Genomic DNA, 21,047 nt, shown 5'->3' with positions numbered 1-21,047 from the left:
AGCAGCCATTGCTGCGAGCAGCAGTGCTGGGTCAGGAAGGCATGAAGCAGCCATCTCGCCCCAGAGCTTTGGGCACCCTGCCAGCCCAGGTGTGCTTGGCTCCCCCTCTGCAGGCCCCCAGGAGACGGGCTGGGTGGTGGGGAGCCCCTGCCTAGCTGGGACAGGGTCCAGGTGAGAGCAAGAGAAGACTGCTCGCTGGGAGCCCGTGGGCAGCCCAGCCCAGAGGAGAGGTTAGTGTGGCGATTGGCCGTGGTCAGAGCATGCCCCAGGAGAAAAAGCGGTACAAGCCCAAGGCATGGATCTGAACCTCGACTTGGGGCTGCTGTTCCGTCTGCCGTTTGTGGCCCTGACCCGCTTCGAGGGCAGCGGGTGCCGCAGCCCCTTGTCCGCAGCTCGGAACCCGGCCCCCGCTAGCCCCTCCCTCCGTCCCTCCCTCGGAAAGAAACCACATCAGGAAAGTATTCGGGGTATTTTTAGCCGCTTATAATGTGATTTCGCAGCTGGAAACGGGAGGGGCCTCGCTGCGCCGCCCGCCAGCGCGCCGCGGACCACCGCGAAGGGCCCGGCCGCCGCCGTCCCGCGCCCGCCTCTGCCCGGACGTCAGCAGGGGGCGCCCGCGCGCCGCCACCGCACCGGTGCGGCGGCCACGTCGGAGGGTGCGCGGGGGCACCCTGCCGCGGAGGTGCCCGGGCCCGGCCCCGGGGCACGACGCCGGGTGCGCGGGGGGCAGCAGCGGGGCCGGGCGCAGGGGGCGGGGGCAGCGGGTGGGCGAGCGGCGGTCGCTGCTGAAGCCATCAGCGCGGTGGTGCGCGCGAAGGCTGGGCTTGGAGCTCCCTCCCCTGCCCGAGCCCCGTCCCGGGGACGTCATGGGAGGGAGGTATAAAATTTCAGCGGCGAGGCTGAGGGAGAGGCAGTGTGCGCGGGCGGGGCGGCGCCGTGCAGTGCCGGTGCGGCGCGCGGTTGGTGCACGGCGGCCAGCGGAGCCCGCGAGGGCAGCGGGCGGCCCGGCAGCGCTGCTCCCGGCTGGGCGGGCAGCGCCGCGGTGCCGCACTCCCGAGGGCAGATTACCGGGAGATGTAGCGTGCGGGGCCCGGCGAGGGCATGAATGGTGCAGCGCGAGAGGCGGGCGGCGAGCTCCCCCCGCGGCGGCGGGGCGGCGCGGGGCGCTGACACGTGCGGCGGCGCGGCGCAGCGGGGCGCCCCCGGCTCCGCGGGACGCGGGGCGGCGCATGGGGAAGGAGCCCGGCGCGGCGAGGCACGGCGCCTGCCGCTTCTCCTTGCGGAGCGCTGCCAGCTCTTCCTGGAAGTCCTGAGTCGCGCACGGCGCAGTGAGTTCATGCACCTCCTCGCCAAGCCTGAGCCTGCGGGATCTGGGGAGGCTGCCGCCAGCACACCGCCCGGTCCGTCGCGCCCGCTCGCCGCCGCCCGGGGGGCTCTTCCGGGGGCCCCCGCCGCTGCCCCCTCGCACATGAAGATGTACGTGCAAAGAGCTCTGGTGCTGCTCTCCCTGCTGAGCTTCGCCACGGTGAGCCTCTCGCTGTCCTCCTGCACCACCTTGGACCTGGACCACATCAAGAAAAAGAGGGTGGAAGCCATCCGGGGGCAGATTCTGAGCAAGCTGCGGCTCACCAGTCCCCCGGAGACCGTGGGGCCAGCCCATGTGCCCTACCAGATCCTGGCCCTTTATAACAGTACTCGGGAGCTGCTGGAAGAGATGGAGGAGGAGAAAGAGGAGAGCTGCTCTCAGGACAACACCGAGTCCGAATACTATGCCAAAGAGATCCATAAATTTGACATGATCCAGGGCCTCCCCGAGCACAGTAAGTGCCGGGCTCCCACCGTGCCGGCCAGGGTGCCGCGCCCACGGGGCAGGCTGCCCGGCACCCCGAGCGCGGAGAAGGAGGGCCGGCCGGGGCCGCGGGAGGGGGTGCTGTCTCGGCAGGGTGGGAGCGCGGAGGCGGGAGTGGGGCCGCCGCGCCGCGATCTCGTCTCTGTCTGCCCGCACGCCCGGGAAAGGAGCCGAGCGATGGCGGGGATGCGCACCGCGGGCCGGGTCCGGTGCAGGGGGAGGCGGGGGGCGGCGAGCGCTCAAAGCACCGGCAGGAGGGCTCGGGGCTTGGCGGCGGGCGGCCCCGTCGCAGGTGGAGACGGTGGGCGCTGAAGCGGCCGCGGGGCGATGGCGGGGCCAGAAGCGGCATCAGCCCGGGTCCTAGCAGTGAGCAGCAAGCCAAGTCCGTGCCCACAGCCCTGGCATCTGAGGGGAGACGGGAGGAGAGGAGCGAGAAGGCGAGAGGAGACAGCGGGAGCGTCGGGGTGAATGCAGCGCAATGTGCTAGGAGTAGACGCAGGTCTCGTGTTCGGGTGACGAGCAGGTAGAGGGACTCCTCCCTGCTGAAGCTCCAGCGCCTGCCGCAGAGATTCAGGCAACCTGTTTGGTCTGTGCCGCACCCGCACTGGCTGTGGGGAAGGTGGAGATGCACTTGCTGAAGAGTCTGGTGCCTGGAGGACACTGCCGAGGGTGTTACACAGTGTGAGGCTTCAGAGAGTTAGTGGAAGATAACGGAGATGCTGAGCAGGTGCAAAGCAGACAGGGATGCAAAGGAGACCCCCAAGGGAATATAGGCACTAAGGAAATGTCACAGATGTTGAGCAGGTGCAGAACAGATGATGAGCCAGCCCAGATGTGGACACTAAACACATTCAGGTGCAGAAGCTGAGCAGTTACAGATGCAAAGACAGAGACTGAGCAGACATGAACCCCAAGCAGATTGTGAATTGCAGACGCTGAGCACATGGAGGCAAGCAATCCTTTCAGTCTGTGCTTAGGATTCCTTAGGACTGATTGGAAGATGTTGGTGGGCATGCAGTCATACCACCATCCAGGGTGTTCTCTCGTGATGTAGTGAAGTCTTGGGGGCACGATTTGAACGTCAGCCGATCTGGGGAGGAGCTGTGACTTGGTGCAGGCAGCCTCAGAATGCAGCTACTCTGCCAGGTTTATGTTAATCTTGACATATGATGAGTTGGAATAAGAACTACAATGTGGTAATGCAACAAATTTCACTTAATCTCTAGCAGACTGCACTCCATATGGTTATATGATTAGCTCTTAGCTCAGGAAACACCAAGCCTTGTGGAACAGAAAGTGCACAGAGTGTAGCCAACTTACCCATATTTCAACATTTGTGACCTGCTCCAGTGTTGTTCATGATATTCTAAAAGTATACAAGGGAAACCAAGTGTCTGTACAACATAGTACAGACAAACTCTGAACCAGTGTGGTTTGGGGAAGGAAAACTGGAAAAGCATAACAGTGGGAAAGAAAGTCAAAGGAATAGATTTGGATAAAGCACAGGGGAAGGAGGAGTGGAGACATGGTGCTTAAGAAGCAATGAAGAGGGACTATGGGCTGAAGAAAATTCCTATGGAAATCAATGAACCAGTTCCATGTCCCTGTGGGGCACTAGGGTAAGGTGCTGAGCAGCAGGTTGAAAAGACCATGTAGTGCTGAGACTGAATTCCTGGGAGTGGGCACTGTAGATACCACCACCTTCAGAAAGGCATAACTTTGAAACTGGGTCACACAGGGAGAGGCTAGCTCCAGACAGGCCCTGGTATCAAGAGATGCACTTCATTTGAAACCTGGGGAGTTTCATTGCTTACACCATGGCTGAATTTGGCCCTGTGTCTTCAGAAGTGGCGGCTGTTCAACTTTCCCATGACTCTGTCACTGTGCCAGGTGGTGATCTCAGAGCATGCTTTGAGCCAAAGTCAGTCTCCTCAGGGGGGGAAGGGAAGGACTGCTCCTTTGAGGGAACTGTATGGATGATACAGACTCAAATGTGACGCTGAAATATGGATGATACAGACTCAAATGTGATGCTGAATGTGTTCACACACATTCACATGCTCACAAACTGGTTTAGCTCCAAACTACTAGTCAAACAGTTCATTGGCTCAGAGAACTCATCCTTGTGAAAGACTTAAGGCTAAAAGTGAGAAGAGCTGAGAAGCAAAAATATTAGGAAAGAGAGCCACATCCTTCTAGGAAGGAAGGATATTCCGGACCAGGTTCCCCATCCCTACTCTGAGCTGTTTAGTGACTCTCAGAATGATCTTTCTGCTATGCTTCTCAGGTGCATTGCCTGGATTTTAAGAATGGGTCTTCTAAAACTCACAGGGATTCAAACCTCCTTAGGCACTGACTTGGTCAGAGTCAAGCTCAGACAGCTTTTGGAACAGGCCTGCAAATGGCTTTGCTTGCCTTCCTGGGGAAAAACGGGTGCCATTTGCCAAGACAGCTTGAGAGGCAAGGCGATTAAAGCCATGGGTTGCTGGGGTCAAGCATCTCTTCCCCCCCAAACCTGCAGAGTTCCAAAAGGATCAATATATCCTCCAAAGTTAAGCAGCTCTGGCAGGAAACATTTTGAAGTACCAGTACCATAATAGGGACTGAGACAGTACCTGCTCAGCCAGCCTGCCCTTTGACATCAAGCCCTAACCTTGCAGCCATCAGCCTTCCTGAGGCTTGACAGAAACAGCAGCTGTAAGGATCAACAGCATGTGGAGAACCTATACATTGGTGAGAGCAGTGGTAGGAAGAGGGAAACTCCCCAAAGAATCTGCTTGCTGTTACCACACTGTCCATGCTAAGAGGCTCCTAGTCTCACAGCTCTAGGCTGCCTGGGCTCCACAGTAACAGAAGGGTGACACTGAGTATCCATCCTGTTGTGTCAGACACAGCCTGGCATAGGTGCACAGGGTGTCAGAGGTTCCCTGTCTCCGGGTTTGGTTGCAGCCACTGAGCATGGTAGACTGGAAGAGCTTGCAGGAATATTGCCTCAGGCTTTGTTCCATGCTGGTAGGTAGACTTGACCAGATTACAGTGTGAGTCACACACCTGAGCTGGGAGTGGAACAACTTCCCTGAAAAATCACCTTGTTTCCTGTGCCTCTTGCAAAAAATGACTCTGTCCCAACACAGTCAGCTTCCTGGGAGTGAAACCTGTTTCCTGGACACCCTACTGTGAAAAGCAGGCTCCAACCTCACTGTGTTCAGAGTGGAACTCGGCTCTGTCTCCCCATCATAGAGGGCTTGTTCCTAGGGTGCAAACAGAACATGAAATTTCTTAGGGATGGGAAGATAGCTATTGTTACTTCTTCTAGGAAGCTCTCCCAAGACACCTGCATTTTACTGGTGAAGTAAGTAGGTAGAAGGCAATGTGAAGGCAGCAGGCAAACTACAGTAGATCAAATAGTCTCTTACTATCACGGCTGCTTAACAGACAAAAATCTTAAGGAGATGATAAGGAATGAACTGTGCTGTAGGATCAGCATGACAGTCTCTAAATAGATAAAGCAAGACTTGGGGAGACTGCCCAGTGGTCTGATCTAGAAAGGCATTTCTGATGATTACTGGGACTGCCTTGTGGACAGGCAGTCAGGTTTGAAATGGAAGAGTAGGCTGTTAACAGCACTATTAATAGGGCTAGGAGTGCAAAACAGCTTGAGAAGGACTTAAAAACAGTATCTGCCAGGGCCTAGGACACAGAACAGTTACCACTGTTGGACTTCAGCTAAGATGCTTTGGGCATTTAATGAGATGGGAGCTTGGGGCATAAAAGCTAGAATTGGTCACAGTGGTGGAGTCCTCACAGTGGGTATTACGGGATGGCTTGGTGTACTTTCTGTGTTGCAGAGTTGTTAGGCTGAGCATACCAGCTCATGGTTGCAATGGGGTCTGCTCTCCTGGGACTACCAAATATCCGTCTCTTCAATAGCAGCCAGAGACTACTGTATGGGAAAGCTCTTCCATTCAGTTGTGCCAATGACAAAACCCTGTTCCAGTTGCAGTCCAACATGAGCATCTGGTCATTGGCTTGGGTAAAACTTCAGCACCCTAAGAACACATCCTTGTAAACTGGCAGGCTTCTCCTTGCTGAATCTAAGTGTAGCACAAGAGGAAGACCTTCATCTTCATGCATCAGTGTTGCTCAACACAGAATTTGGCACGAGAGGTGAACCTCTGTGCTCTGGCAGTGTTTCACACTAGTTCATCCTTCAGAAGCTGTTTCCCTGGGGAGGTAGTGGTGGTGGCATGAAGAGAGGGCCCAGCTCCAGGAACCTAACTTGAAGGTTGCTTCAACTAGGGCTTCTAGCCTGTTTGTCACGGGCTGGAACTGTGACTGGAAACAGGTAATAGTTTTTATATCTGTTTCTCTTTTTTGTTTGTTTAAAAGCAAGTAGCAGCTGGCATGAGAGCCTCATGTTGCATTGGACAAGTCAGAGGTCATGTGGGAGGCTCTGTAGGGCTGCAAACAAACCTGCATGTGGGCATAGAGCAGGAGCTGCTGTGTCTTAACTGTAGGAATCTTTAAGGATGCTAGAACCCTGAAAGCTAACAGAGGTCAACAGGAGAGGAACAACAGCAATGACAAAGACTTTTCTGTGGGATCAAAATAATCCTAGTGAAGAGATGATTATTTTCTCTTCAGGACTCTGTTTTGGACCTCATAGTTTTTACCTACTCTCTTCTGGACATCTGTGTAATAGATTTTTATGTTAAACAGGCATGCATCAAGGCAGAGAATTGCTGTGTTATTTTCTGCCCATGTGTCTGATCTCCACAGGCCTCTCAGCATATTCTGTCACTGAAGACTATCCATCACTACAGACTAGTACTATTCATGAATTCCTTCTCCAGGTTATGAGTTAGCACTGATCTTAAAACACAGCTCTTGCAGCACACACTGAATAGTCACTGCCCAAAAAAGTCTTCTACACCTCGTGCTTTGTGGACACTTGGCTGGCTTTCATTCTAGGAGGGAACATCAAGGTTTGTAAAAAGATGATTCAGTGGCAATGGGATCACCTCTGTGGCTTCACGTCTCCAGCATGAGCAGAGTCGCTATTGAGAGTGGGCCCCACTAACTGCAAATGAGGTTGCCCCATTGCCTTGGCTGGGGTTGTCAGTTTGGATGCAGCAGACTGGGCATTAGCCATATTTGCTGAGAGTTAGAAGAGAGAATAGTAAAAGCACTGCAGTTAATCTGTGATTTGAGTGAACCCATTCTATGTTATCTCTAGCTAGAAAGCCATTGGTGGGTAGCAGGACGTTTGAGTGGCAGACCTCTGCTGGATAGCTCTTTCGCCAGCAATATATTTATTTGAAATCCCACCTCTATAGCCTACAGTTCTCAGTTTTTCCACTTTCTTTCTCCTAGATGAGTTGGGCATTTGTCCAAAAGGTGTCACCTCCAACGTGTTCCGCTTTAATGTGTCCTCAGCAGAGAAAAACAGCACCAACTTGTTCCGGGCTGAGTTTCGGGTGCTGCGTGTGCCCAACCCGAGCTCCAAACGCAGTGAGCAGCGCATTGAGCTCTTCCAGGTGAGTATTCTTCTCGCCTTGCCTTGTGCCTGACCCAGATTAGCTTGGCTCCTTAACAGTTGCAGGGTCACAGAAGAGAGACAAGGAATTAGCTGCTGTACCCCAGGCCTCTTTCAGCATGTGCAGTGATAAAGTCACCTCTCTCTCCTCCTGTGGGGTAGTGCTGTTCTTTCCCCATGCACAGTCGCTAGCTTCCCTGGGCACCTTGGTGGGTCAGCACAGTGCCCACTTCAGGTGTTTGCTGCACTAGAGAAAGAGGTTGGAATGGGAGCCTCTCACCATTGGAGGAGCCTTGACTCTTCTGTCACGTCTGCGTGCCTAGGTCCCTTGGCAATTTTGTTTCATTGACTGTTGCAGTACAGTTGGTACTAGTCCAATGGGTGGAGCTCTCTGTCTTGTCAGTGTTTTACTGGAAAAATAATGCTTGCTTTTCAGTGTTCCCTTCAGCAGCACCTCCTCAGGGGCACAATTCATGGCACCATTAACCCAGATACTTAACTGGAGTTTGGTTTGAACCCATGGACTACCCTGGCAGAATAAGGTCTGGTTCAGATTTGGAAGTGGTCTTATGGTGGGCTGGACCATGCAGCTAATAATTTAGCATTCAAGTGGCACATTCCCACAGGCTGGTGTCTGTCCACTTTGCAGTAAGATTGCAGCTACCATTGCCCTGTGGCTGGTAGCTTTTGAAAATTTCCTGGAAGTCAGTTTCAAAGGTGAGAGCCATTCTCCTTCAGGTAATGCAACTGACAAGGAGGCAATCCCAGAGCTTCTCCACAGGTTCAGTGCTGGAGTGAAGCTGGGGTCCTGCAGGAAGGAATGCCTTGCACAGGCTGCAGCTGTTGGTCTGAAAGCAGGAAGAGATGTCAGGGCAGGGGGAGAACGATCAGCCCTGGTACATTTTGATAGACGCTGAAGAGTGTAGGACACATGAAAATGCCACAGTGTGTGTCTCGGTAGGCTCCCTGGGCAAGGGGTCTGTGGCAAGATGCTCTATTGCCCACTGTTGGTTCTATTCTGAAATTCAGACCCACATCCCACAGAAATGAAACAACTTAGTTGCCGTGTGCTTCTGCCTCTGGCTATGTGTCTCACAACAAGGATGACCTGAGAGAGGTGGGCTGCTTTGGACAGAGAAATGAGCGTTGTGGAGAGCTCTTCAGTTCAGGTTGGCTGTGAAGCATGTCCTCACCTGTGCCAGGGTATTCCTGGTACCTTACTAGTTGGAACCAACCTTCTAAATTAATTTATAGCCAGCTGTGGAAGAAAAAAAACAGACCCAAGGCTACCCCTTCCTTCTGCAGGGCAGTGCCTGATTGTCTGTACCACTCCTTCTGCCACAGATCCTGCGGCCAGACGAGCACATAGCAAAGCAGCGCTACCTGAGCGGCAGGAACGTGCAGACCCGGGGCTCCCCGGAGTGGCTGTCCTTCGATGTCACCGACACCGTGCGGGAGTGGCTGCTGCACAGAGGTAGGTAGGGCTCTCAGCTGGGCTGGGTGTCAAGGCATCCATAGAATCAAAGAAACATTCAGGTTGGAAAAGACCCTCAGAATCACCAAGTCCAACTGATAACCCTGCTCTGCAAGGTTCACCCCTAAACCATATCGCCAAGCACCACATCCAAACCAACTTTAAACACATCCAGGGTTGGTGACACAACCACCTCCCTGAGCAGCACATTCCAATGCCTGACACTCTTCCTGTGAAAATTTTTTTCCTAATGCCCAGTCTAAACCTACCCATACGTAGTTTGAGGCCATTTCTTGTTCTATCACTAACTACCTGTGAGAAGAGACCAGCACCAGCCACTCTATGACATCCTTTCAGGTAGCTGTAGAGAGCAATGAGGTTTCCCCTCAGCCTCTTCTTTTCCAAACTAAACAGCCCCAGCTCCCTCAGTTGTTCCTCATAAGATTTATTCTCCAAGCCCTTCCCCAGCTTGGTTGCCCTCCTCTGCACTGGCTCCAGCACCTCCACATCTCTCCTGTATTGGGGTGCCCAAAACTGGACACAGTACTCGAGGTGTGGCCTCACCAGAGCTGCGTACAAGGGGACAATCACCTCCCTACTCCTGCTAGACACAGCATTTCTGATACAAGCCAGGATGCCATTGGCTTTCTTAGCCACCTGGGCACACCGCTTGCTTATATTCTGTTGCTTGTCCATTAGAACCCCCAGGTCCCTTTCTGCCAGACAGAAATGTGGATCAGTGTCGACTGGAGCATCAATCTGCTCCCCGTTTTTTTCCCCAGGAGCTTGGCTTACGTAGGTGACAGCTTCTTTCAGTCTGAGAAGCAGCCTTCTCCCAGGGAGCTACCTCAGAGCGTGACATCTGCTAGATTGCTTTCTCTGTCCTGGAGTCCCCACTGTGTAGCTCTGTGGGCTGAGTCAGAATGAGGATTCATCCTCTGGAGGAGGAAATTGTTTTCACTGAGACATACTGGAACTTTTTTTGGCTCTTTGATTCTAAGCCCAGAGGGGAATCCTCTGCTTGTTTAAACTATAACCTATATTAAACTATAATAATGCATGGATAAATGAGGATTGCTTTGGTTTAATTTTCATGTGGACTAAGAGGAAATCTAGTGGGAGGGGAAACCAGCAAGGATCCTGGCTTATTTAGCTGTTTACAGCTTGGCAGGTATAAAGGTGAGGAAATACCAGAGGCTGACACACCTAGAGAGATGGAGGCTGGAGCACTGCAGAGAGCATACCTCTGCCACCACCGGGCAGCCCAACAGATAGTTGTGAGGCAGCTCCCAGCAAGAACACTGACCCCATTCACAGCTAGGGCATAGGCACTGTGACTCACAGCTGGATTGGCCTCACAGATAGAAGCTAGGTGCCACTGAAAACCGGAGTGCAGGTACAGGCAAGTAGCTGCTCTCTGAAGGGGTAAGCTGTGAGCTTCTATGCCACTCCTTTTTCAAGGAGTCCATGTCCTGGTGGCTGGAGTTCAGGGCTGGAAGTGCAGCCAGCTCTGGGCAGGCACACTGGCTGACAAGACATCACAGAGCATACAGTGTTTAGGAATAAAGGTGCTAGGCACCTTGTCAATGCCCTGGGGAGCCAGCTGTTTCAATTCACGACACAAAGGAGCTTGCATAAGAGTCTTAAGTTCCCTTAGTCAGGCCCACACAGCATGACTGGTCCAGGAAGTTATTATGAAAATAGACTTGCCTCTGGAAAGTCTGTGTGAATTAGACTGCAAGCAGTTCAACAAAACAGAAGGTTGCAGCTGCTGAGAAAAATGCTTCCAGTGAAATTACTTGTCCGTGTCCAACCCGCTCGTTTTCAGATCTCTCCTTCAGACACTAACCAGAAGCCAGAGAGTAGACAGGTACTGAGGATAGCAAAACTGATTTAGTACAGACACTGCAAGCCAGCTTTTCAAAATACCTGTTTGTCCAGTGGAGCCCCTTGAATCTTACGACATCCAGAAAAAAATTTGAGCAGCCTAAAAACAAATAACATAACCAGGAGCACTCTTCTCACCTGCCCTGGAAGCTCCCTTTAGGTAAAGCAAGGCTTTTGACACAGGTTCAAGATTCTGCTTTTCCCATTTTCCTTTCCAAGGCAGCTTCTGTTCCTCAACACTGATAGCATCCCTGACATTGAGACTGACCCACACCCTAGGAATGACCACAGTGCATGTCCCCATTGAAACTTACCTGCACCAGGAGCTGTCCCAGCTCTTTCTCATAAAGTCATCTTCTTTGCAGAGTCCAACCTTGGCCTGGAAATTAGCATCCACTGTCCTTGCCATACTTTTCAGCCAAATGGGGACATCTTGGAGAATTTACACGAGGTCTTGGAGATCAAGTTCAAAGGTGAGAAAGAGCTGGACGAGGGGAGGCTGTTGGGGAAGAGAAAGCCTGGAGAATAGAAATAAAACCCAAGGTCTTCCTTTACATATCTGAGCATTTTACATTGCATAGTATTTGTCTTAAAGTGTCCTCACCTGGGTTTGCAACGCTGATTATGTGGCTATGTGCACTCTGTGCATAGGTTAGAAGTAGGCTGGGTTGGTTTGCATGAGAATCTGCAGAAAGGAGTAATTTTGTATTTCAGTGTCTCTCTGGGAAGTTCAGCTTGATGCCTTCTCAGATTTCCATGGAGGCTCTGCTTTCCAGTTAGGGTTACTGAAACACAAGGAAGTCAGGCATCCTGTGTGAGGTGGCCCAGAGAGTCAGTGGCTTGGCTGGCTTAAGAACTAGGAACCTCCTGGCTTGCAGCCCTGGGCTGCAGCCACTGGCCCCTACAGGCTCCATTTCTGAGGCTGTTCTGCAGAGTGCCAATGGTCTGACATCTTCTTTAAACCATTCATCTTCCTGCCTGTCCTGGGACTGAGGCCAGGATTAAACGGCATGGATTAATGGCCCCACCAGCAGTTTGCAAATGGTAAAACAGGTGGCCAGTAAGCCTCTATTTCAGTCCTGCAGCAGTCAGATTCACCGAGAGTAAAGAGGTCCTTGTGAGGAAGAAAGTCCCAGAGTAAGTGGATTGGTGCCTGAATCCCTTTAACTCTGGTTCAAGGGCAGGCAAGAGAGTGCTAAATACCCTGACAAATATTGTTGCACCCTCCCCTTCCACAATGATTTCTGCTTTATGGATCCTGTGTTTCTCTGAAGGCATTGACAGTGAGGATGACTATGGTCGTGGGGACTTGGGGCGCCTGAAGAAGCAGAAGGACTTGCATAATCCCCACCTCATCCTGATGATGTTACCCCCACATCGGCTGGAGAGTCCAACGCTGGGAGGCCAGAGAAAGAAACGGGCCCTGGACACCAACTACTGTTTCCGGTAAGTGAGAATCCTGCCTGGGGTGACCAGATCCCCTGCCTAGCAAAACTCTGTGCCACTGGGAAAGGCAAAGCCTCTCGAGGGAACCCTGTTGTGGGTCACTATGGTGCCACAGGAGCCACATGAGGAGCACAGCTCAGCCAGCTGCTCCATGTAGCATCCAAGAAGAGGATGCTGAGGAGCTCAGCAGTCATTGTGTGCTTGTGGCTGAGCTGCTGGCCAGAGGGAGACTTGAAAGTGGCTTCCTGGATCACAGCCTGAGCAGGGACCCACAGCATCCCTCTGCTAGCTCCAGGTGCCAGAGAGCAGCTAGGTGCTGCTCTGGGCAAGCAGGGTGCTGCTTCCCTTGACCAGTGATTGAGCTGCCTGCAGGCAGGCACAGCCAATGCCAGGCTCCTGCCCCGCCCCACCATTGCTCACCTGTGCCACTTCTGTGCCCTTGGCACAGGCAAACACCACCTCCCACTGGGCGCTGCTGCTCTTTCTGCTTGGGGAGCTGTGTCACACAGTTGTATATGAGGCCCCTTTTTAGATTCACTGTGTTTCAATACTGTGTTTCAGGAACCTGGAGGAGAACTGCTGCGTGCGTCCTCTGTACATCGACTTCCGACAGGACCTGGGCTGGAAATGGGTCCATGAGCCTAAGGGCTACTTTGCCAACTTCTGCTCGGGTCCCTGCCCGTACCTCCGCAGCGCAGACACCACTCACAGCACGGTACTTCAGCGTATTGTCCTGTCAGGGCTTGTGGCTCTCACCCTGCCTTCCTCCCTATGCCTGATCAGATCAGGTCTCACTAAAGCACCTAAAGCAGTTCAGATTAATACTTGTAAACAACTGTCCAAGGAAAGCACAGAAGAATCTAGGTGGTTCAGCAGGAACAATGTGCGTCCTTTGGAGTCAGCATTATACTGCTTTCAGCCAAAGGGGGAGGTGGAAGATGTGAAACAGCAGGACAGATGGGTTTAGGGTACTACTTATAGAGTATTAACTGAATTGTTTGTAGGAAATGTCAGCTCTGGTAATTAGCTACATTTCTTCTGTAGTTTGCACTGGACACAGGATTTCTGTGCTCTGTGCCAGGTTGTTATGCAAAATGGTTGTGCCATGGCAGACAGCTGCCATACGCTAACACAGGGGTAGCTGCAGCCTGAAAGTGAAGGGCAATCCGTGTCCAGAAGTGAACACAGCCATGCAGAATCACAGAAACATTCAGGTTGGAAAAGACCCTCAGGATCACCAAGTCCAACTGATAACCCTACTCTACAAGGTTCACCCCTAAACCATATCACCAAGCACCACATCCAAACCACCTTTAAACACATCCAGGGTTGGTGACTCAGCTGCCTCCCTGGGCAGCACATTCCAATGCCTGAAACACAGTAAGGTCTCCTTTCTGTACAGCCTTCCTTTCCAGCTGTATAAATCCCACCTGACCTATGACAGGAAGGAACCTACTAGGCAGCAAGATTCATGAGTAAAAAATGGCAGAAAGCAAAAGTCTTTAGGTAATTCACACACAACCTCTGTGAGGACACCAGGCAGTCTTAAGGAAGACCAGGCTGGATGAGGCTCTGGCCAGCCTGATCTAGTGTGGGGTGTCCCTGCCCATGGCGGGGGGGTTGGAACTAGATGATCCTTGTGGTCCTTTCCAACCCTGACTGATATTATGATACTATGATATGATACCATCTGAGTCTGGCTAGAATGGAAGGAGATAAAGGCAACAGAAAGGCACAGGCATGGGTGAATTACCAAGGGGACAAGGCTGACGAAGGAGCAGGCAATTCATCGCTGAAGCAAAAAAAGCCAGAGGAAATTCCTGTGCTTCTCTCCACAGAAAGAAGTCAGTCCAGACAATGCAGCAGCAGCAGCTTAGCTTCAGATTTCACTCAAAAAGTTACTGGAAAAAGCAAATTTGGCTGAAGAATAGATAACTAAGGATGATACTGCAGAAAAGATGCTAACGTTTTCTTGGCAGCTTGAGAGTCTGCATAGCAGCAAGGCTTGCTGAAGCTCAAGGACTAAGCGGGAACACTCGATCTATGGGAGTGAAGGAGCGAACAGATGCTGGGCATTAAGCACAAGACAAAGGAAGGGAGTGAACAGCTTTGCAAGGGTAATGGGCATATAGCTTTACCATCTGCTTGTCCTGAGAAGCTCTCTAGTAGGTAACTGGACTGCATCAGTGTAAGAGAAAGGAGATAATAGAATTGTTCTGCATGTTCTTTTCTTGAGCAAGAAAGGAAACGATCAAGCGTTAAGGTCAACCGAGCGATCCAAGAAACTTTTAGAACAATATAGCTGCTGTCAGCTTGCCAGCATCACCAAGGAAATACATGGTAAAAAGACTTTCTATCAGTCTGCTCAACCTACTATATGCCTGAGCAGAGTGGCCCCAGAGCACAGGTGCCCCTGTGGTACAACCAGTGGTACTTTGCTCAGTATAGCAAAGACCTTCTACCAGAACTACTGTGATTACATGGATCTGGATGATGGAACAGGATCTTTCCTTAGCACCTCTCATCCCCAAAGACTGTAAAGTAGTTAAAAGACAGTGTTTCAGACCCTGTAATTTATACCAGATAAGCACTAGTGAGACCCACAGGAGTGCAGGTGAGATCATGTTTTGGCCCCACAACTCAAGAAGTTGCTTACTGATGAGAAGTGGCCATCTCTGGCAAGACATATGGCAACTGTTCTGTAGCAGTTACATGGCTGGAGTGTACAGTCATCTGTGGGCTGGGGCCAGCTGGGAGGAGGCATACAGTGGGGTCCCACAGGACACTCCTGGCTGCAGCATCGTAGTGTAATGACTTGGAGGATGGAGTGGATAGAGAAAGCATCAGACACTTCAAAGCTAAGAGGGAATTGTGGATACTCAAGAGGATTGGCATCCATCCAGTGCTATCTAGAGATGCTGGTTGAAATAAGCAGCACTTAGGTTCGTCCTTCTGGTTTCTTCAATGGAACCCAAGACAGTATGGCCCAAGGTTGTTTACACCCAGCCTGGGTAAAACAAAAAAATTGTCACACTATCCACCATGCCAAACTAGAGCTGAAAGGAGACAACTACTGGCATGCTTTCATGACTCAGACATCAGTCACACAGCAAAGCTACACAATCTTTTAAAAAGTCTTAAGAGTCAGGCCAGGGTGGGTGAGACCTTTTAGAAGCAGGCCACAACCAGGAAGCAGCAAGGGAGTATTACTCACCTCAGGGCAATAGTTTCTGATAAACACCTGTTGGTTTTGCAGTCCATTCCTGCCCTCAACCAACTTCAATGCATTCCTGACTCTGTCACCTCATCCACTTTGTTTCTCCAGGTGCTGGGTTTATACAACACGCTGAACCCCGAGGCATCGGCTTCACCCTGCTGTGTCCCCCAGGACCTGGAGCCACTCACTATCCTGTACTATGTTGGAAGGACCCCCAAAGTGGAGCAGCTCTCCAATATGGTGGTGAAATCCTGCAAGTGCAGCTGAAAGGCACCTTGACCCACCCAAAGCCAAGAGAGAAACTGTCAGCACCCACTCTCCTGCCCCCAGGCTAGCACAAAAGCAACCGGGGGTCAGAGACTATGTATGGTGAGGGCCGAGCACCAAACCCTGTGGCTTAGGGTCTGACAGCCCTTGGGGATCTCTTCTGGAACACTTTTTGGTCTTGTTGGCAGTGTCATGTTCATTCTGGGAGTTACTTTGGTTACACAAAGGCCACACTCTCCAAAATGGCTGGACAGTTGGTGCAGAAGAGAAGGATAGAGTGGAGGAACTGCTGTGTATTCGAATGCTGGATCTGGGAGAGTGAGAGAATGAGAAGAGCAGGTCAAAGAGGGAATGGAAATAGGGAGATGTTTTCTATTCTAGCTTTACCTATTTTAGGACCTCAGCCTTCCTCACTGGCCTGAAGAATTAAGGTTTCCCCTGTAAGAGGGAACCCTGAAGGTTTCTCTAGAGAAAGAAAGGGCACCAAGAAGGGAAGGCTGCTGAGAGAAGAAGTGCTGAGAGATACACTTACACTTTTGTTCTTCAGAGCTGTGATCCAGAAGGCCTGCAGCTGAGATTCTGTGTCTGCCAAATCTGTAAGTTCAGTTGGTTTCTAAATGCAAACTTGATGGTTCGCAGCTGACTTGCCGAGGGTGGGCAAACACAGAGAAAGAGGATGCCAAGTCTGTTTTCAGGGGGACTGATGCCACCATTCACTCTTTTCCCTTCCTGGAGTTTGAGAACTGGTTTCTGGGTCAGGGCAGGGGCAACATCTGTGGGCACCTGAATAATGGGCCCCTTCATTTGTGAGCTGATACACCCGGAGGACCTCTTCTTGTCTGTTGTGGTTTGTGAGGCACTTTGGGATGCTCTCCACCTGTTCTGCACAATGACCTGAACGTGGCCCAGGCCTCACCTGCTATGACTTAAAAAAATAGTAATCTCAAAAACATTGTAAAAAAATAAATATTTGGAAGGAGATGCTCTTTTTCTCCATATGCAAGTTGTTTGTTGAAGGGTTAGAGGGTTTGCTGGAAACTGCTGCTGCTGTGACATAGTCATTCAGTCCAAAATCCTACCTCTTTTCAAAATGTCTCTTCAAAGGAGCAGACAGAATTTAGGTCAGCCAGAGAGTCCCAGAATGGAAAAATCCGTGGTACCCTCAAACCATGCCTGGTGTTTGTATGCCCTGTCCCACCCTAGACCTTCAGACATGTTCATCACCTCTGGCATCTGCTTTTTATAGATTTATATGAAGCTCCTCCCTCAAATGTACACCACTTCCAACAATGCTGTCTAAATAACCAGGGCAGTGCATTTGCCACAGCTGACAAATGTCCTGTGTCCATTTGAATGTTTATGTTCTGCCAGTACAGTCTTGTACACACAGGTAAATAATACTCCTCTCCTCATGATTTACTGTGAACGTTGTAGGTGTTCATAAAATGCTAACAGATGTTGCCCAGGCAAGAAATCAATGTAGTCTTTTAAAACTATGGGGGTTTTCAGCCATAGATACTCCCAAAGGTAAAAATCTCCAGTGCTTGCATGCTACATGAGACTCAGAGGCTGCCTGAGCCTCCAAAACCACAACTACTTAAAGTCATGTTCTAGAGACCACAGAGGTTCCTCCCTGTCCCCTCCCAGTTCCTGTATCCAAACAACTGAATGTAAAATGACACCTAGCTGCTTAATCAGTTGTGGCCAGGGCTTTCCACAGCCAGCTCAAAATTTCAGCTCTTCCATCAAGCCCTTCACAGTAGAGGTTGCTTCCATAAACCTTACACGAGGCTGCCATAACACAGAATCTCAAATATGTTAAACAACCCTTCCTGCACCATCACTAGCTGAATAGAGGTTAGCAAGGGTGGGTCAGTGAAAGGAGCCTTCCAACCTGTGTGAAACTGTGGCTAGGGCACAGATGCTCCTTTCACCTCTCTGGGGCTCCTTGACCTGCCATTGGTGTGATCATGAAAGGTACAGCTCACCTGCTCAAGAAGGGAGCAAACCAATGCTTTAAAACTACACTACCATGCTGATAGACCAGAAGTTTAGTGGCTGCTATGGGGGAGGATGGGGAAATCCAGATGCCAATTGGCAGAGGAACTCTCTCTAATCTCCTTCTAGCAGCAGCCTCTGGGGGAGGGTTTGGGTTACAAGCTAGTCTGTTCTTTGGTCATTGTTCCAACTGAGCCTTGGGCTGGCTCTGCTGCCCATCCAATTGAAGGGCTTCCTCACAAGTAAAGGGGGAAAAAACCCAACCAAAAACCTAAAGAGGGGGAGCAGTAAAGAACTGAGCTAGAACACTTGCACAGCTACGTGGCACTTGGAGCACTGTCAGAACCACCCACAGATTAACTCTGGCAAGCCCCTTGAAGTGGATCTGTCTAACTAGCCTTTGTTCACTGCAGCTCCTCGGTGGCAGGAAGGGGTGTCAGAAGCACCAAGCCATTTGTCTTCTTGGAAAGGAGGGAAAATAGCAATAGAATATCAGGAGAGAAGAGTCTTGGGATGTTCAACCAGTAGGAACACAGTTAATCTCATGGGTACAGTAATCCTTGAAGTCAAACAGGCACATTTCAGTTCCTACTTCTCTGTTGAGCTGACTGTTTCCCTAGCAACATTAGATTTGTAAGACAGGATCTGAATTAATTTTCTTCAATTAAAATAGCTTTTCTAGAGGTGTCTTAGCTATAATTCAGCAACAAATTATACTGTCTATGCTGGGTTAATTATAGACTTGAATACACTCCTGAGTGCAGGCTTACCAAAACGTTACAGGACACTTGTGTGAGAAGGCAGAGGGAAGTTCTCTGTTTGCCCTGTTACTAGCTGGCAAATTGAGGAAGACAATGGGAATGAAAAAGTGGGATCTTCACTGCCAGCACTGAATACAGCTCCCAACAGTTCCCTTTTGTTGTTCGAAGAAGCAAACAAAAGCTGATGAAAACAATCCCAGCACACTTTCTGTCTAACAAAGATCAATGGGTTGAAAGAGCAAAAAAACAGAAACCAAACAAACCCAAAAACATTCTGCACTGCCACAAGGCAGATCCTACCCAGATGATCAAATGACCATCTGTGTAATCTCTGCTTTTCTGGGGCATACTCTATTACAGCATGCAAGGGGCCTAGCCCTGAACCTCAACACCTTTTGTTTTTCAGGCTGTAGCGCACTGTAGATCTCTACAAGAAACAGTGCGTCAGGAATGTGCACAGATATTTCAGCAGAGCAAAGGCTTTGCAGGCTAAAGCAGTGTTCCCTGGTCTTTGGGTGAGATGGTCTCTAGCTACCACATTGCACTTACAAAAAAGCAGTAGCACATCCTCTTTTCCACTGTGTGAACTGGGATATGCTGCTTTGTGCTTCACTGTTCCATAACCAACAGACATCAGTACATTTGACAAACAAGATGGAGTAAACACCATGTCCAAAAGGAATAAAAGATACAAACATACCTGTCCATCCCTCTGGTAATATGACAGCTCTGTTCCACTCTGTCCTGCGACATCTCATGTCTCTTTGTTGCAGCTGTCAACTATCGGTCAGTTCACACATCCTTTTCTTACCTTTCTAAACTGCTCTGAAACTTTCCTTACCTATGACTAAGTGTTGTCATCACAGCAGAAGCACAGGTCTCCAGGCTCAGACTGCTTTGCAAATGGCTAATGCTGTACCATGACAGGAGAGAATCCACTGTGCTGTCTTATGAGGTAGACATCTTCAATATGGTCCAGGGCCCAAGGCAGAGTAGGTTCAGTACCACAAGATGAGCAGGATGCAGCTCTAAGGCTAGATACACTGCAGAAAAGGTTTCTTCCCCATTACAAATGCTTCTAGTGGCACACAAAACATCAACTCCCAAGTACCAGGTTATCTTAGGTGATTGAAATGCAGCAAAATCAACCAAGAAAATAATTTTCAGTGTGTAGAACCAACTAACTTCTACACATCTGCAAAATTACACCGAGTTACAGTAGTGCAAGATAATAGATGGTGATATAGGCTGCCTGCAGCCCACATGAATTGTGGTTTAGAGTAACAGCAGCAATTTGGGTAGAGTGCAAGAAGGAAACATGCCTCCTAATCCCTCTAATACTAGAATGTATTGGTCAAAAGCTGTATAAAATTAATAACTAACATGGATGCTAGGATGCTTAGTAAAAGAGCACCTGGACTTTCAGATACCTGCTTTACCAAGGTTTCCTTTAGTATACAGGGAAGTAATTTTGAGCCATGGTTCATTTTTGATGCAGCTCCAGAAGTGACAGATGGAAGCAACTAAGCTCAGGGTCTTTTGTCCTCTCTTGAAGAGATGCTTCAGAGGCCCTGTACAAACATGAAGTCCTTTCTCATGCAACAAGCCAACAGAAGAGGCAGTATTACTGACTGGGAAAGAGATTGTCTTAGAAATGGATGCAGAAACATCAAGAAACACAGCAAGCGACAACTGCCGATGAACGGTTGCCGTTCTCTCACTTATGTGAATGACAGCAACGCCTTTGAGATGCCACATGTGCCCATCAATTCAGAAGGAACATGGCACAGTACTTTGGATGTCATCACATGTTTCCAGGAAGGACTCATTTCAAAGATTACAGACTTCAGTTACTCAGCTGCTTTTAGAACATCCTTATCTAGGCCTAGGTTGCACAGGGAAGATGGCCGAGAGTCATTCAACCAAGCAGCTGGGCCTCTGCCAGTACCAGGCTATGATTTCATGGAAAATACACTTAGGGATAAGGACCTTTGTATCTAGTACAGAACAGAGGTTGCTTTAAGGCTGTGGTTTGTGGCAAAGAAATCTCACACATTATTGGTTTCCCACATCCTGCAGATGTAGTGAACAGCTTTCAGGCAGAAACTCTGTAGGGTGTATGCTGGCACCACTGAATTATATGCAGGAATAACGATCCTCTGAAGACAAAGATTTGTTTCTCCCCCTTTCAGGAGGACAGTGATCTTCACCTCATATTCCATGTAGCTGGCTGGGCAAAATGATACCTCCCTGCTGTCCCCAGCAGGGGCCGAAGCAAGAAATAGCTAGATGTAGAGGTTACACATGTTGCAGGAAGCAAAGGTGACTTCCTCCCCTGCTCTGCCAACACTCAGAAATTTCTCACTAGCTGTTTACAGACACTCATTCATCACATACAGAAATCAACGTGAGGCACTAGAATAACATATCACAGCCAGTGCATGTGCATTACTTGATGAGAAAAGCCAGCTGGGTCATATCAAAGCAGAGATTTCCTGACACTCTTACGGAAGGATCTCTTTTTCCCTCCTGATGTGATTATCCTCTTCAGGAAACAGACAAAACAAAGATTTGCTGTGCAGCCAGGGGCAAATCTTACAGGATTTGTGCAA

The 21,047-nt window shown here is 50.3% G+C and overlaps 1 protein-coding gene across 1 annotated transcript; it reads left to right on the top strand.

Moving 5' to 3' along the window:
* Positions 1-911: 911 nt before the first annotated feature.
* TGFB3 (transforming growth factor beta 3) lies at positions 912-19,100 on the top strand. The gene is made up of 7 exons (XM_068165605.1): positions 912-1,820; positions 7,223-7,386; positions 8,730-8,859; positions 11,112-11,219; positions 12,021-12,192; positions 12,754-12,907; positions 15,518-19,100. The coding sequence occupies exons 1-7, from the start codon at positions 1,106-1,108 to the stop codon at positions 15,674-15,676; spliced, it is 1,602 nt and encodes a 533-aa protein (XP_068021706.1). The 5' UTR covers positions 912-1,105; the 3' UTR covers positions 15,677-19,100.
* The last annotated feature ends 1,947 nt before the right edge of the window (positions 19,101-21,047 follow it).

This window comes from Melanerpes formicivorus, unplaced genomic scaffold (genome assembly GCF_026170545.1).
Source record: "Melanerpes formicivorus ecotype bairdi unplaced genomic scaffold, bMelFor1.0.p_v2 SCAF_90, whole genome shotgun sequence".
Classification (NCBI taxonomy): domain Eukaryota; kingdom Metazoa; phylum Chordata; class Aves; order Piciformes; family Picidae; genus Melanerpes; species Melanerpes formicivorus.
This window is presented reverse-complemented; position numbering and strand designations above follow the sequence as displayed.

What these genes read in the sequence shown, in the direction of transcription:
- TGFB3 (XM_068165605.1), top strand. Translation starts at nt 1,106, where the DNA reads ATGGTGCAGCGCGAGAGGCGGGCGGCGAGCTCCCCCCGCGGCGGCGGG. An exon ending in CCAGGGCCTCCCCGAGCACA is followed by an intron (nt 1,821 to 7,222) that starts GTAAGTGCCGGG and finishes TCTTTCTCCTAG; the next exon opens with ATGAGTTGGGCATTTGTCCA. An exon ending in GGAGTGGCTGCTGCACAGAG is followed by an intron (nt 8,860 to 11,111) that starts GTAGGTAGGGCT and finishes TCTTCTTTGCAG; the next exon opens with AGTCCAACCTTGGCCTGGAA.